Source organism: Lacerta agilis, chromosome 14, assembly GCF_009819535.1.
Source record: "Lacerta agilis isolate rLacAgi1 chromosome 14, rLacAgi1.pri, whole genome shotgun sequence".
NCBI lineage: Eukaryota > Metazoa > Chordata > Lepidosauria > Squamata > Lacertidae > Lacerta > Lacerta agilis.
The window spans coordinates 7,337,414-7,352,981 of record NC_046325.1 but is presented as its reverse complement, the minus strand read 5'-3'; the positions used below and the strand labels follow the sequence as shown (position 1 = coordinate 7,352,981).

The following is a 15,568-nucleotide window of genomic DNA, read 5'->3' as shown; positions in this document are numbered from 1 at the left end:
CTATTTTGTGGGCATACCTAGAATTTTTTTCCATTTGTTTAGCTTTGTATGGGTCCACCAACCTGTCAGTCATAGGATGTCACAAGTCAATGTTTCTTTTAAAAACATAGCTCCAAAGAGGCTTGTTCTTGGAGGTGGAAAGAGTTTCTCCTGCTGAAATGGAGTTTGCCCCCCCCCCCTCAATCCATTTCAATAGGAGTTTTAGGAAAGCTGCCTCCCCTTCTTGGAGCAAGGTGGGCTCCCATTATTAACCATCATTATCATTCAAATGACATTTCCCCCTGCCACTGTAATGAATCCAAATAAGAACTCTGGCCAAAGTTTTAACAAAAAAACATGCGTTTACTCATAAGTAATTTCAAACGTATTATCAGTTCTGTAAAGAATTACAGTCTTAAACAACAAATAGTTTCATATGAAAATTTTCTTTAAAGTCTTTTAGAGATGGCTGTCAGGGCTTCTCCAATGCGTGTCAGGTGTAAACCAGGGAGACCAGGACAGGGCCCCGTTTCGGCATGGATGCCTTCTTCAGCTGGCAATATCAAATAGTATTAAACAGCACAGAGTACATCAAGTTTCAAAATTGAGCATTTTAAACAACATCAAACGAGTTATGTAAGGTTTTAAACAGAATTATAAAGTATCATTCATTAAAGGTGATAATTCAACAACATCAAATAAATTATTATTACAGGAAGTTTTAAAGTCTCGTGCTTATATATGTGCCCAAGTGGCTTTTCAAAGTATTTGGTTCCTTACCTTATTTTTTATGGTAGAAGTATGTGAAAAATAAAAATGGTGTGTTTCTTTGATTCCTAAGAGGATATAGCGTCTGTAAACCATAGAAAAAACGACTGTTACAATTCTTCCATTAAATTGTGTACATGTGGAGTACAAGATTATGTGTGGTCTCACCTTAGAAGTTTTGCTGTATTTTTCTCTGTTTTTTTCTGGCGTTTCCTACTCATAGGTGAGTTTGTGGCCTTATATCTTAAATAATATATAAGGTCGTTTTTTCTATGGTTTACAGACGCTATATCCTCTTAGGAATCAAAGAAACACACCATTTTTATTTTTCACATACTTCTACCATAAAAAATAAGGTAAGGAACCAAATACTTTGAAAAGCCACTTGGGCACATATATAAGCACAAGACTTTAAAACTTCCTGTAATAATAATTTATTTGATGTTGTTGAATTATCACCTTTAGTGAATGATACTTTATAATTCTGTTTAAAACCTTACATAACTCGTTTGATGTTGTTTAAAATGCTCAATTTTGAAACTTGATGTACTCTGTGCTGTTTAATACTATTTGATATTGCCAGCTGAAGAAGGCATCCATGCCGAAACGGGGCCCTGTCCTGGTCTCCCTGGTTTACACCTGACACGCATTGGAGAAGCCCTGACAGCCATCTCTAAAAGACTTTAAAGAAAATTTTCATATGAAACTATTTGTTGTTTAAGACTGTAATTCTTTACAGAATTGATAATACGTTTGAAATTACTTATGAGTAAACGCATGTTTTTTTTGTTAAAACTTTGGCCAGAGTTCTTATTTGGATTCATTACAGTGTATTTGGCAATAAGAACTCCGATTTCCCCCTGCCACACACTCTCCAGTTTAGTTAGCAACTATAAGAAAGGACATTCCTGCTAAACTTTGGAAATAACTGTGGCGTTTCACCCCTAAAGGTTCTCCAAGGCAGGACCTTGGCAGGGAGGAGATTGACCAATGGGAGCTCACCAGGCAATTAGAATGTGGAAGGATGGCAGTTAGAGAGGATAGAAAAGGCAGTTAGAGGTTGGAAGTTAGGCAGTTGAGTTGAGTCAGAGTTAGAGGGGGGATAGAGATAGGGAGATAGAGCTAATGAGCAGAGCTAGAGCAGGTTAAATAATTAACACGAGGCATTAGGGATAGTTATTGGAATACTAGGTAGAGAGTTGAAATATACTTATCTCAATAACCATACAGTTATATTAAACGTTTTACCAAGTCATTTGAAACCATTACGCTTTGTACAAACAATAAAGAAACTTATGTTTTATTTTTACCACAATCCGAACCTGAAGTGAGTTATTCCTTGCCAGAGTGAATACTGGCTGGTGGCAGCGGATATACCATATGTTGTTGGGGCAGTTACCAATAGACCGTTAAATGTCCGGGGGTGCTGCTCAGGTCTGAGAGAGTGACCGCGACAATAACTTTATGATGGTAAGAGATGTTTGACAGTGGAATGGACTCCTTCATGTGTTGGTGGACTCTCCTTCTCTCTTGAAGGTTTTTAAGCAGGGGTTCGAAGGTAAATCTGTCATGGATGCTTTACTTGAGGTTCCTGCATTTAAGGGGTTGCTCTAAATGAACCCCAGGAATTCTTCTGACCATACAAATCTATGATTCTATGTTTCTGAGAAAAAGGGAGAAAGTGGCTTAACTGAAGAATAAAGGAACACATTTGAAAACCAGTCATAGGATAATTTCTGAATAAAGTAACAACAGAGCATAATAGCAAATATAAAAACATACTAAAAAGCAAGGTCTGAGTATTATTAATACAACAAGATTACCTGATTCTATATTACATCTCCTGGCAACAGCAAACTTAACAAGGAACAGAGTAGTTTCAAATGCTCCTGGAAAGATTTCTCTCATGATGTTCCTCACAGTCCTTCTCCTGCAGAACCTTCTTATAAGACTTTCAAATGGGGAAGCTGGGAGAACTGTAAGCCCCCCTCTAGGGAGACCCTCCAGGAAAAGAAAAACTGAACTTTCTTAAAGTTCATGATTGTTACTTTGAAGTCACATAGGATGTCAGCTGTGAAGATGGTGGATGTGGTTTGCCAGGAATGGTCTGAGAATTGGGACCCCACCTGCGTAAAATAGGGTCTACTGGCCAGATTTTCCTCACCTCTGTTTTAATTTCACAAACCTAAACTTTCCAAAATTGATCTCACAAAAGAGTATCACCTTGGAGGAGGGGCCAAAGTAACCACTTTTATACTAAAACCCTTAATATATAGCAATGCAATAAGAGAAAGAAAAAGAAACAATTTACATATTTTTCCTTATCAGTTGCTCCCTGTTATTCAGCTCAGGCCTCAGAACAATGATGTAACATTTAGGGGCAAAGATGCAGCCCAGTAACCCAGAACTGGAGGCCAAGATGGAGAAGATCTCCACCACCACCATGGATTTTCCTTTGGTGCTCAGATAGGTTGGAACAAAAGAAAGCCAAACACTGCAAAACAGCAACATACTGAAAGTAATGAATTTGGCTTCATTGAAAATGTCTGGTAATTTGCGAGCTGCAAATGCCACAATGAAGCTGGCAATGGCCAGGATGCCCATGTAGCCCAGAACACAGTAAAACAGGGTCACTGAGCCTTCATTACATTGCACAATGATTTCTTCTGCTACTGAGTCCATGTCCAGAGCAGGAAATGGGGGAGAAATAGTCAACCACACATTACAAAGAATCACTTGAATGACAGAGCAGAAAAGGACAATGGAGTTGGTCAGTTTTTTCCCTACCCACTTCCTCATGCTGGAGCCTGGCTTGGTGGCCATGAAAGCTGCAACTACCGTGATGGTTTTGGCCAACACACAAGAAACAGCCACAGAGAAGACGATGCCAAAAGTTGGTTGTCGAAGAAGGCAGGTCACTTTGCCAGGGAGTCCAATAAACAGAAAAGGTGAGAGGAAGCAGAGTAGAAGGGCAATGAGGAGAGCGTAGGTGAGATCCCTGTTGTTGGCTTTGACAATGGGAGTGTCTTTGTGTTGGATAAAGGTTCCTAGCACCAAAGCTGTGATGAGGGAAAAGGAAAGAGCAACACAGGCTAAGCTGATCCCTAAAGGTTCCTCATAAGAAAGAAAGCTTATAGTTTTGGGGATGCATCTATTTTTCTTCTTGTTTGGATACTGATCTTCTGGGCATCTGAAACAGTCAGCCATGTCTGAAAAATAGAACAAGGTCAAACTCCAGTTGCATTTCATGGTTTGTTTTTTTTTTGGCCTACTATTTAACACTTATTTTTCCTGTAGTTCTTGACCTTCTGATTTTTATTGAGCTGGTTGTATATCTGAATTACTCGTTGAGTTTTCTGCTGAATCTGACAGGTTTGTTTAAACTATTTTAGGCAACCAAGCTGCTCCAGGATTGCACCAGGATGGCAGAATGGGTGGAACCTTGGTTTCTCGAATCAACAGTAAACTGGGACAAAAATGTATTTTACTTCCATATTTAATTTCTCTGGTTTTGGAGGTTTACACCTTTCCTTCTGTATGTGGCAGTACCCAGTGTTAGGCATTCTAAAGCAGAAAATCAAATAGGCAGAGTCACAACAAAATGAGTGGAATATAAATGTTCTAGCAAAGGGTAGGAGCAAAGCATGTCCCTAGGTCAGATGAGGTGTTGGAGTAACCTGCTCCAACAATTCATGAAGGTCGTGAGGATTTGGAGAGATGATAGGAGGTTCAGGGCTGAAGAAGCGAAAGGCAGTTAAAGCAGCAAAGGCGGCCGAAGCAGCAGAAGGTGGCCGAAAATAAAGAGGACTGCAGTCGAAGCTTGTAGTGCACTCGATGGTAGCGAGTGAGCTCTGCCACCCTTGAACAGAGGCAGGGGCTATTTATTAAGAATTTGTACATCGTCATCAGCATAATATTAACCAATACCAACTCAGCATAACAAGCCCTTCCGGGCGGGAAATAGTCTCAGCGACCGTTAATGGAGGGGGTTTCCTAGCGCGCTTTTCTTGGAGCGGAGGGGACTTAACTCCAGCTCCGTGATCCTGGCTGGATCTTCTTTCTCTCCTTTTCTTCCTCCTGTGCGCGGCAGCACGGAAGGATCGGCACAGCGGCTGCGCACGTGGGAGGCATCGAAACGTATTCCCACAATGAGGCCCTGACTTCCCTTAACCCCTCCCACAGCTGCCTGCTTGGAACCTGGATGCTTGTCTTGCAATACACACAAGTCCAACATTGTTCAGCTCTCAAGGGTGTTGAACAACACATGGAATGCATTTCAAACAGCAAGTGCTGATTGGAATCAGGACCCTATAATCACCATAGTACCATGCAATCCCGTCTGACCTGAAGCATAATGAATAAAGTTCTGCCCTAGTTCCACCCAAGATGGATATTTCATTCCAGCCACACACAGATTCTCAAATCTGTAACTTCTGTAGCATTTTACTACTTGACAGGTTCACTTAAATTATGCGTACCACAAAGTCATTTTCTGGGGCCTACAGTACTTTCCGATCCTCATGCATGGGATTTTACCAGGCTTATGAGTTTTTAAAATGTTTTTATGAGAAGTTACTGGACGCGGGTGGGGCTGTGGGTTAAACCACAGAGCCTAGGGCTTGCCGATCAGAAGGTCAACAATTCGAATCCCCACGATGGGGTGAGTTCCCATTGCTCGGTCCCTGCTCTTGCCAACCTAGCAGTTCGAAAGCACATCAGAGTGCAAGTAGATAAATAGGTACTGCTCCGGCAGGAAGGTAAACAGCGTTTCCGTGTGAGAGCCAGTGTGGTGTAGTGGTTAAGAGTGGTATACTCATAATCTGGGGAACTGGGTTCGTGTCTCTGCTCCTCCACATGCAGCTGCTGGGTGACCTTGGGCTAGTCACACTTCTTTGAAGTCTCTCAGCCCCACTCACCTCACAGAGAGTTTGTTGTGGGGGAGGAAGGGAAAGGAGATTGTTAGCCGCTTTGAGACTCCTTTGGGTAGTGAAAAGCGGGGTATCAAATTCAAACTCTTCTTCTTCTTCTTCTTCTTCTTCTTCTTCTTCTACTACTACTACTACTCTGGCTCTCCAGAAGCGGCTTAGTCATGCTGGCCACATGACCCTGAGGCTGGACACCGGCTCCCTCGGCCAATAAAGCGAGATGATAGCCGCAACCCCAGAGTTGTTTGCGACTGGAGCTAAAGGACAGGGGTCCCTTTACCATTACTGGAATGTAGCAACAAACTATTCACATTACTCCAATCAGGATAGTGTGATCACATGCACAACACAGTATTTATATTGTTTTCAACAGATATTTGCTAATCTTTTAGAATGAAAAATGTTATTTACCATTCTGGTTTGAAATCTTCCCTTCTGTACATGGAGTACAATCATAGCAGCAAAATTTCTGCCCTTCCTTCCTTTTCTTCTGATTCCCAGGCCGGCAGTAGTCATTGCACACAGAAATGGGCATCACCTATGAGTAAACAGGAAATGATTACATAAGGAAGGAATATTTGAAAGAAACTTTCGGCCGCTAAACTTCAAATAAGAAAGTGGACCTCTCATATATATTTTCCCAGGACAGCTGATTCATATCAAGTTGAACTATTGGTCCAATTGTTTTATATATGGAATAAACTAAGGCTATTTTATTAACTCTAAATTTAACTAATTATAAACTGTATATGCAAAAGCCCTCGTGTGGCAATTCCTCTATCACTTTCCCAAACTTGTCAGTATGTAGTAAGGCCTTTTAGAGGCATAAGACTCCAAGTGAGTGAAACAAGTTAACCTGAAAATGCATCCATTCTCTGCCCCACAGGCTTGAGGCCATGGTATAAGTCCCTTAAATCAGGATTCAGCTGAAAAATGCCTCAGGGTGCTCGTCATTTTTGGCAAGTGGGATCATCTTTAAGGATGGTCCTGGTTGCGAGCAGGCCCCCAGGCCGGTTCCTCCCACCCACCCACCCCCCGGCGTGGGCGGAGTAATGCCGTCATGCCAGGGTGGCACCACAATGACCCCAGCTTCTTGACCAATCACTTTTGTGTGGGGTGATCATGGGGGTATATAAAAGTGGCAGCATGGTGCGTGTCAGGCACCTGCTTCACACTGTTGAGTCTGGTGTTGGTTGACAACTTCACCTCCCAAGACGAGTGAGAGTTTCCTAGCTGTCCAGGGGTGGGATGCACTGGGATGCACTGTTGCCTCTTATGAGGACCAAGGCGGCCTTGTGGCCTTCCACCTTAGCTAGGCGAAAATGACCTCCCTGTGTTAAAAGGCTTGGACTTACTGACTCGCATTATATTAACCTTAAACCAAAAATAAAATAAAATAAAATAAAATAAAATAAAATAAAATAAAATAAAATAAAATAAAATAAAATAAAATAAAATAAAATAAAATAAAATAAAATAAAATAAAATAAAATAAAATATGAAGGACTTGGAGGAGCTAGCGACAATCCTTCCTGCCATGACCATTTTTTGGTCACAGCTCCTTTCAAGGTGCGCTTGGCGTGGGAGTGTGTGCCCAGTTTCTATGGACAAAGCCAGAATGCGCATAGATCATGCTGCAGCATGGAAGGTGTTTGCTCTGGGTGGCAGGCTGATTCCCCACCCAGATGTAATTTTCAGAAATGCGGCCCTGTTTAGGGTAGATGGCGTGCACCTGTTTGGAGAACGTGAATGACCCATATGGAGATTTCAGACCTGGTTAAAGTCGTTGTGCCACATAATCAAGTCCTCATGAATGATGAATTCTTTTCCATCAACTGCACCAGAATCAACCCATCCCACCTTCACTTGAAGGAAGGACCTGTTTGGGAATGTGACCGTATTCATGATGTCAAAGCCACCTCCCATTTCTCTTTGATCAGTAAAGGACACAATTTCTCCAGCTGAGTTGTTAAATGAAATGTCATGAAGAATAGGGTGGAGCTAATAAAGAGAGGAAAGGGGAGTTGAACAGAAAATAACTTATTGGAGTATTTGACCAAAATGCCATGATTTGCAAAGGAATCACAGGAGAGACCTGGAAAGGGCTACTATCCTCTGTAGGTGGTGGGGGCTGAGAATTCTTGGTATTCTAGTTGTTTTGTTTGTAGTTTATAGAGCTCTTATATTATTGCATTGTGAAAAACATCAATCCTTTTCAGTGTATATGATCTGCAATAGCATTTCAACAACACCTGTGGATCATAATGTAACAAAGTCTTTCTTGTTTTTTAAAAAGATCTTTTTTCTAGTATATAAACTCAAAATAAGGAGCCCAAATAAATACTATTAAAACAGCTGAAAGCAGCATAAGTTTGGACATTGTTATTCTAAAATATACCAAAACATACATTTTCCCCCCATAAAGCTGTTGGGGTGGTTTATATGTTAGTGTAATGATAGTCATTATGGACCAAATTTTCCTCAATCCATTTAGGTATTCTTTGTTATTGTATTCTTAGTAGGAGTTATAAGGTTGAAAATTATTTCTGGATCATTTTCCGCAATAACATCTCTTAGACAACCAAGCAAAAAAGTTTTAGTATCCAAGGATATATAAAGCTTTCTGTTCTAGTCATGCAGAAAATGTATTTTGTTTCTCTTCATTCTCAGCACATTACCTGCCAAGGCTCCAGGTCTTGAGGTTTTGATCTTTCACTTCTCACCATTGCTCTCTGCTTGGATCTAGGTGAGTAAATGTTCTGCAAGGCTTGAGCCACAGCATAGACACCATTGTAGATACTGTAGCTGTGGCCAGTCATGCCCATTTCAAATAGAGACCTTGGAAGACTCTGCAACCTCTCCTCCCCAGTACACATGCCACTCAACTCCACTGGCACATCAAGATTTGGAAATAAACAGTCAAATGCTTGCTCCCAGAAGACTTTGATGAAACCATCTCCCTGTGTCCAGGAAGGCTTTATGTTGTGAAGAAATTCCCTGAATGCTGGAAGATTTTGTGAGTGGATTGTGAAGGAAAGGGAACCCTGGAAGAGCAGAACGTTCCAAACCTTAAGAAGACCCATAGATATGAAATCAGTCTGTGCTGTAAAGATCCATACCTTTTTAAACGATGTGTTTTTCTTATTTGTAGGATCTGGCAGAAATATGATAGCTCTCAGTGCTATAATGGCTAGAGATTCTCCATAAACAATAAATGTAGTGACTTTATTATCTCTGATTTTTACATACATATTTAAAGCTATATCATGCATTTCATCCACATTATCAATGTGGAGTTGTTTGGGGATTTTTTGTGTGAAGGCTGAGCAAATTCCATTTTGAGAAAGCAATGGCTCCAGGGTCTGCAAGAAATGTTCCCCGCTGTTATCATTCAGAGCAAGGAGTCCGATCCACATCCATCCAAAATGCTTTAGCAAGCGGATAATCCCCACAAACTGGTGGGATTCATTGGGAACCATGCGGTAAAAGGAAGGAACCTGTCTTGTATCACTCTCCACTACAGGAAATGAACCATATGCAAACTAAAAGAAAATGTACATATATTTTCAGGTTATGTTGAAATATTTTGGCTTTTTATTCAGTAAGTATCTGTTGAATTATATAGAAGATGATAGATAGATAGATAGATAGATAGATAGATAGATGATATAGTTAGTTAGATAGATAGATACAGTGGTACCTCGACTTACGAATTTAATCCGTTCCGAATGCACATTCGTAGGTCGAAAAATTCGTAAGTCGAAAAAAGCGATTTCCCCATAGGAATGCATTGGAAACAAAAAATTCGGAAAAATTCGTAAGTCGAGTAAACCACATCTAAAATTCGTGAGTCGAGTAAACCCCATCTAAAACCGCCAACGTGTGTCCTTTGGATGTCAAAAAATTCGTAGGCCTGTGGGCACTTTTTTCATTCGTAAGTCGAAAAATTCATATGTCGAGTAATTCGTAAGTCGAGGTACCACTGTAGATAGATAGATAGATAGATAGATATATAAGCGTTTTTCTTATTCCATATTTTTATTTTCTATTGATCTGATCAGTCTCGCATGCCTAGAAATAACAAAGAAAGAGAAATATCTAGGGAAGAAGGGATAAAGATGTAGAATTGTACTAAATTTTAAATTAATGATCATGACCGTTTGGCTTTTTATTCAATAAATTCTAAGCTTTCCTTTTTCCCTAATTGCACATTTTGATTTGAGCTGTGACCAGATCAGTCTCACATCCCTAGAAATAAAACAGAAAAAAGGAAAAGGAATATGAGCTAATGATGTAGGCTTGTGTACAATTATTTATCATGACTAAGATAGATCCATTAATTTTGGTGAGTCTGTTCTGAGTAAATCTACCGAGCAGAATACTTACCAATAGGCGTGCTCTGTGTAGAACAAACATGGAAGTAACCCATAGAAGGAGGAAGAAAAAAAAAATCCAAGGCACCCCTTCAGATCTCTTACCTGTGGAATCTTATAAAGACCTAATGCGTCTGCCATATGGAAGGTGGTATCATGGCCAAGACCCCCAATGGTGGATATGAGGGTTTTCTGAGTGTCACATTTGTAGTTGGGGACAAATGTCCTCATTTTAAAGAGGAGGTCTAGAGTCGTACGGTAGGTCATCCTTGCGTCATAATAGCTGTCATAGATGTGGAAGCCAAGTGTGGTATTGGGCAAGATGTTGGGATTCTCATTGACTTCTTTCACAGCAAATGCCAACGCAAGGACGTGCTGATAAAATTTTGGCACCATACTGCAAATAAAGTAAATTATTTAGAAATATGAATTTACTACAATATTGGACATCTTCTGTTTCAAATTGAAATGAAGATTGTGTTTGTAATTGACACATCTATGCTAATAAAATTCATACTGTCCAATGATCAGGGCATTACTGTTTTGCATGACACTTTCACACACCTGCTTTTCTTCTATTGCTTTTCTTCTATTGACATTTCCATCTTAGTTGATCAAGAAAAATAAATAAAACAAATCTGTTTCTCCTTAAGTAGGCAACAACTTCATTTAACTGAAATCTGCAATGTTATACAGACTTACATGAAAGTCCCATTGAATTCAGATAGCTTTTTTCCTCAGTATACGGCTGTGGTTGGGGCAGGAAGGTTTCTTACACATGACAACCACAGGTTTGAAGTGTGCAGGCTACTATAGCTAAGGACAGTCATTGATCCTGCAGTGCATCAGATGGAAAGGGGAGTCAGGTGGCATTGGACTTACCTTCACACTGGAAGACACAGCTGGTGGCAAAATTAGTCTCCTATTTCTTTAGGTTTTCCAGCCCAATGTCAGCCTCTCTTTCTGGGCTAATGCCCCATTCTGACAATCTCAGGTTTCCCTGTGTTATCTAACATGAACTGTCGCAATCCCTGTCTGCCTCAACACAATTCAACCAATTTCCATATCCCTCCATAAAGGATGACTTTCACCATGATGTAACAATTTACATAAGAAATCTATTCTAGTCAGCACACACTGAAACTTTAAAGGACTTTGAGTATGTGGTAGTAAAATATAATACTCCTTCAAAAGCCAAGGAAGTTTTGGGGATATTGAAGGACGGTGTATAATTTTATCTTTGAACTTATCTGTAATGTAACCTTATCTATTTGTTTACATTTTCTCCCTTCTCTTCCCCACTCCTCATAATATGTATACTGCAGAGAAATTGCAAGTACACTTTTTTATTCAAAACATTCTTTGTGAGCTGGTAGGTTTTTATTATTGTTATTGAAACAACTTCTTAATAACACCATTCAGTCAAAATGTGGCTCTGGTTGCAGTTTGAAAATGTCGGTGATAAGATATTCCCTCCCCTTAAGATTCCTGTCTGAAAAACATGAGAAAAAGAGAAAAGCAGTCCAGAGGGGGAATGGAAGTTTCTTACTATGAGACATCAAACAGGTTCTGTGATGGGTGTTCCTTGAATAAAACTTCATAGAAAATGTAATAGCTCTGAGAGGCAATCCCACGAATGATGAGGTCACCCGGCTGGTACCACTCATGTGGAACAGAAAAAGGATTATTCCTGGGGCACCGGATAGAGGTATTAGAAACAGGAATTATTAGAAACAGCAACACCAAGAGCAGCAACATCCTGGTAACCAAGCTTATGATATACATTTAATCAAATACATTTCTGTAGCAGTTAACAGAGATTATATTCTTATAAATTGCGACCTGCCTGACCCTCCATAGCATATGAGCTTATTTTTTAAACACTTTCTGTCTTGCTTGTTGATTGTTTTCTACTTACTACATGAAACCATCTGGGGGCTTTACCTGGTGAAGAAATTACAGTCATTTGAGTAATTGTAGTATAGGAGTATTAATCACTTGTTCAGAGATTGGAGTCTAGGTGACACTTTTGCTTTTTTTTTTTTTTTTTACTTCCAGTTCTGCTCCACATTGGGGGGGGGGGCAAGAATAATTTTTCCTTGGTGAACTAACAACAATAGGAAACTCAAGAGCAAAGGCTCTAGTTTTTGGATACAAAGCGGAAGTACTTTATATTGAGATTAAAGACACTTCTCAACTCCATTTTTAAACTATGATTAAAAACCAGGCAGCTTGTCTCATTTGCATGAATTATATGAAGGTATTGTTGTATTGGAGGGGTAGTCCATTCCCCGCCCCCAACAGCATGAGGACTGAATTCTTAGCAAAATAACCGTCCCAAAGCCATATGCCTGTGGGGGCTGGGACTAGAGGTGAAAGTAAACAGAATCCCTAATGTACATTTTAGTAGTGTATTGCGTCTACTTTATTCTCTTACACACCCACACGGGTCTATTCCCCATTCAAACCATCAAGAGTTCAAGGTCATATTGAAGGCAATCAAAAGAACTCCGCATATGTAGCAGAACAAGGGATATGTGTCTTGTTGTTGTTGCTGTTGCTGTCAAATAGTAGTAGTAGTAGTAGTAGTAGTAATATCTTTATAAACCATCTTTTTTTCCCTGAAGGGGTCCAAAGTAGCCTATGGATAAACACAAATATCACTAAAAACATGGAAAAAGCTAACATTAAAATACACCTAAACATTAATAGAATTTAAACTATATAGCTTCTATATAGGGCTTCCAGGAGAGGTTTTCTACAAAATAGATGCCAATATACTTAAATTCTCAGCATTGTTCAATCTGGTGACCATTAATAGACCACCGGAAATGAGAATGCCTTTTCCCAAACAACATTACCTTTGTTTTGGTATAATTAATGTTCAGTTGTTCTTTAGAACAGAAAACGCTGAACTAAGAGAGTAGCCTTCTCAACCCTATGCGAGAGATTGAAATTAAAAACATATCATCATCATCATCATATAAAAGAATAGAGATCTTATTTGACCTGATTGAGAGAGGGGGGAATTATGGGCCAGACAATACTTCCATTTGTCCAACTCCATGCAATGCTGGAATCTTTTTGCTCAATGTGGGGCTCAAACCAAAGACCCTGTTATTAAGGGTCTCATGCTCTACCAACTGAATTAGCTGCACCAGTAATTACAATGAAAGCAGCATGGCCCTCTTTCATTAATAGCAATTCCAGAAAACCTGCAGGAACAAGGAGGTACTCAGTTGCCAAAGGAAGAAGGGATCCAGTCTAGCTTATCCAGTGAGAGACTTCCATAGCTTAGGAGCAGCCACAGAGAAGGCCCTCTCCCACGTCCCCACCAATCATACCTGTGAGGGTGCTGAGATTGAGAAAAGGGCCTCCCCTGAAGATTTCAAAACCTGGGCAGCTATAGTCTGAGAGAATAGTCTTTCAGGGAACTTGAACCTACGTAAGCTGTCTAGAGCAGGGGTCAGCAACCTTTTTCAGCCATGTGCCAGTCCACCATCTTTCAGACCATGTGGTGGGACGGACTATATTTTTTTGTGTGGGCGGAATTGAATTGTTCCCAGAAACAGACTGCAAGCCAGTGGAGCTGTTCTAGCAAGGAAATCATATGCTCCCTAAAACCAGACTTGGTCAGCAACATGGCTTCATCTCTTTGAGCCCTTTGAAGCTTCTGAGCATTTTTCAAAGACAGCACCAAAGGGGAAGGAAATTATGCATGTGCCTCTGTCGCCAAATCAGACATCTCATGTCTGGAATGGGCACAACTGTGAATGTCACTGAGCATGAAGAGTGACTGGGGGTGGACCAATATAATATCTGCCAGTAATTAAAATTATTCATTGTATGGAACAAGAAAGGGGTCACTTGGAGGGTACCTCAAAGTATTTGCAGAAAGAGGGAGAATAACTCCTCCCTCCCTCCCCCCCCAATTTTAGCTAGAATTGGGAATTTTGGTAACAATCGTGCAGGGTTGTATGCTTTCCCCACAACTGACCACATGTCACCTTTGCTCCATGGTGACACCAAAAGTGGCAGAAAAGTGGCACTAGTTGCCAGTTACTGTCTGAAGGATTGTAATTTGGTTGTTGTTGTTTTTTTAGTTTATTGTTTTTAATTGGATTATTATGATTTGATGGATATGTTAATTGGCTGTTTTTATTGGAAAATTAATGAAATGTTTTAAAAAAATAAGAATAGACAAAACAATGTGGGGGCCAGGATGCATCTCTGTCTCACCCCCCTAGTCATCTCGATAACTGTCCCTGTCGACCACATCGGACCTGCAATCTGGTTCCATTATATACAGCTTTTATGAGGAATAGAAGTCGTTTATCCTGTAATATCAAATCTAATTTGGACCATAGCTGGGATCTGGGTATGGAATCAAATGCTGATTTCAGATCCACGAAGGCCATGAAGAGTTTGCCCTGTAGATGCTTGTTATTCTTTTCAGCTAGGAAGGACAGCATATGGATACAGAATTGACCTGTGCCTCCATGGACAGCTGTGAGTCCAAAATGACTTCCAGGCTGTGCACCTGGTCCTTCAGGGACACAGTTACCCCATTCAGGACCAGGGAGTCCTCCACACCTGCGCACCCCCTGTCCCCCCAAAACAGTACTTCTGTCTTGTCAGGATTCAGCCTCAATCCATTAGCTGCCATCCATCCTCCAACCGCCTCCAGGCACTCACACAGGACCTTCATTGCCTTCACTGGTTCAGATTTAAAAGAGAGGTAGAGCTGGGTATCATCCACATATTGATGGACACCCAGCCCAAACCTCCTGATGATCTCTCCCAGCGGCTTCATGTAGATGTTAAAAAACACAAGTGAGAGTCAAGTAAGTGGTCTGAACACTCATCCCCCACCACCACTTACTTGACACGGCCCAGGAGGAAGGAGCGGAACCACTTTATAACAGTGCCCCCAGCTCCCAGCTCCTCTAGATGGTCCAGAAGGATGTTATGATCAATGGTGTCAAAGGTCACTGAGAGATCCAGCAGAACTAGGAAACAGCTCTCACCTTTGTCCCTAGCCCGCCGGAGATCATCAACCAGTGTGAGCAAGGCAGTTTCAGTCCCATGATAAGGCCTGAATCCCGATTGGAAGGGATCCAAATGGTCCACATCCTTCAGGCGTGCCTGGAGTTGTTCAGCAACCACCCGCTCAATCACCTTGCCCAAGAATGGAAGATTTCAGACTGGGAGATAGTTGGCCATACTGGCCGGGTCTAAAGATGTTTTTTAAAGAAGCGGTTTAATGACTGCCTCTTTCAGTGGGTCTGGGAATACTACCTCACAGAGGGAAGCATTCACCACCCTGCAGAGCCCATCACCCAGCCCTTCCCAGGAAAAAATGAGATGGTTCCCATCCCTGTTCTAGGGTGACAGAGCACATTAATAGTTTTTTTTTTTTAATCTAAACTAAATTCCCCTTCCCAACAAAACAGTGGCATGCTGGAGACATTCATAATAAATATATCTTATAATAAATCAGTAAGATAAAAACAAAGGTATTGC

The 15,568-nt window shown here is 40.8% G+C and overlaps 1 protein-coding gene across 1 annotated transcript; it reads right to left on the bottom strand.

Moving 5' to 3' along the window:
• Positions 1-3,054: 3,054 nt before the first annotated feature.
• On the bottom strand, positions 3,055-6,192 carry LOC117058937 (vomeronasal type-2 receptor 26-like). The gene is made up of 2 exons (XM_033170356.1): positions 6,084-6,192; positions 3,055-3,956 (listed from the first exon to the last, which is right to left on the bottom strand). Exon 2 carries the CDS (start codon positions 3,952-3,954, stop codon positions 3,055-3,057), a length of 900 nt encoding a protein of 299 aa, XP_033026247.1. The 5' UTR covers positions 3,955-3,956; positions 6,084-6,192.
• Positions 6,193-15,568: the final 9,376 nt, after the last annotated feature.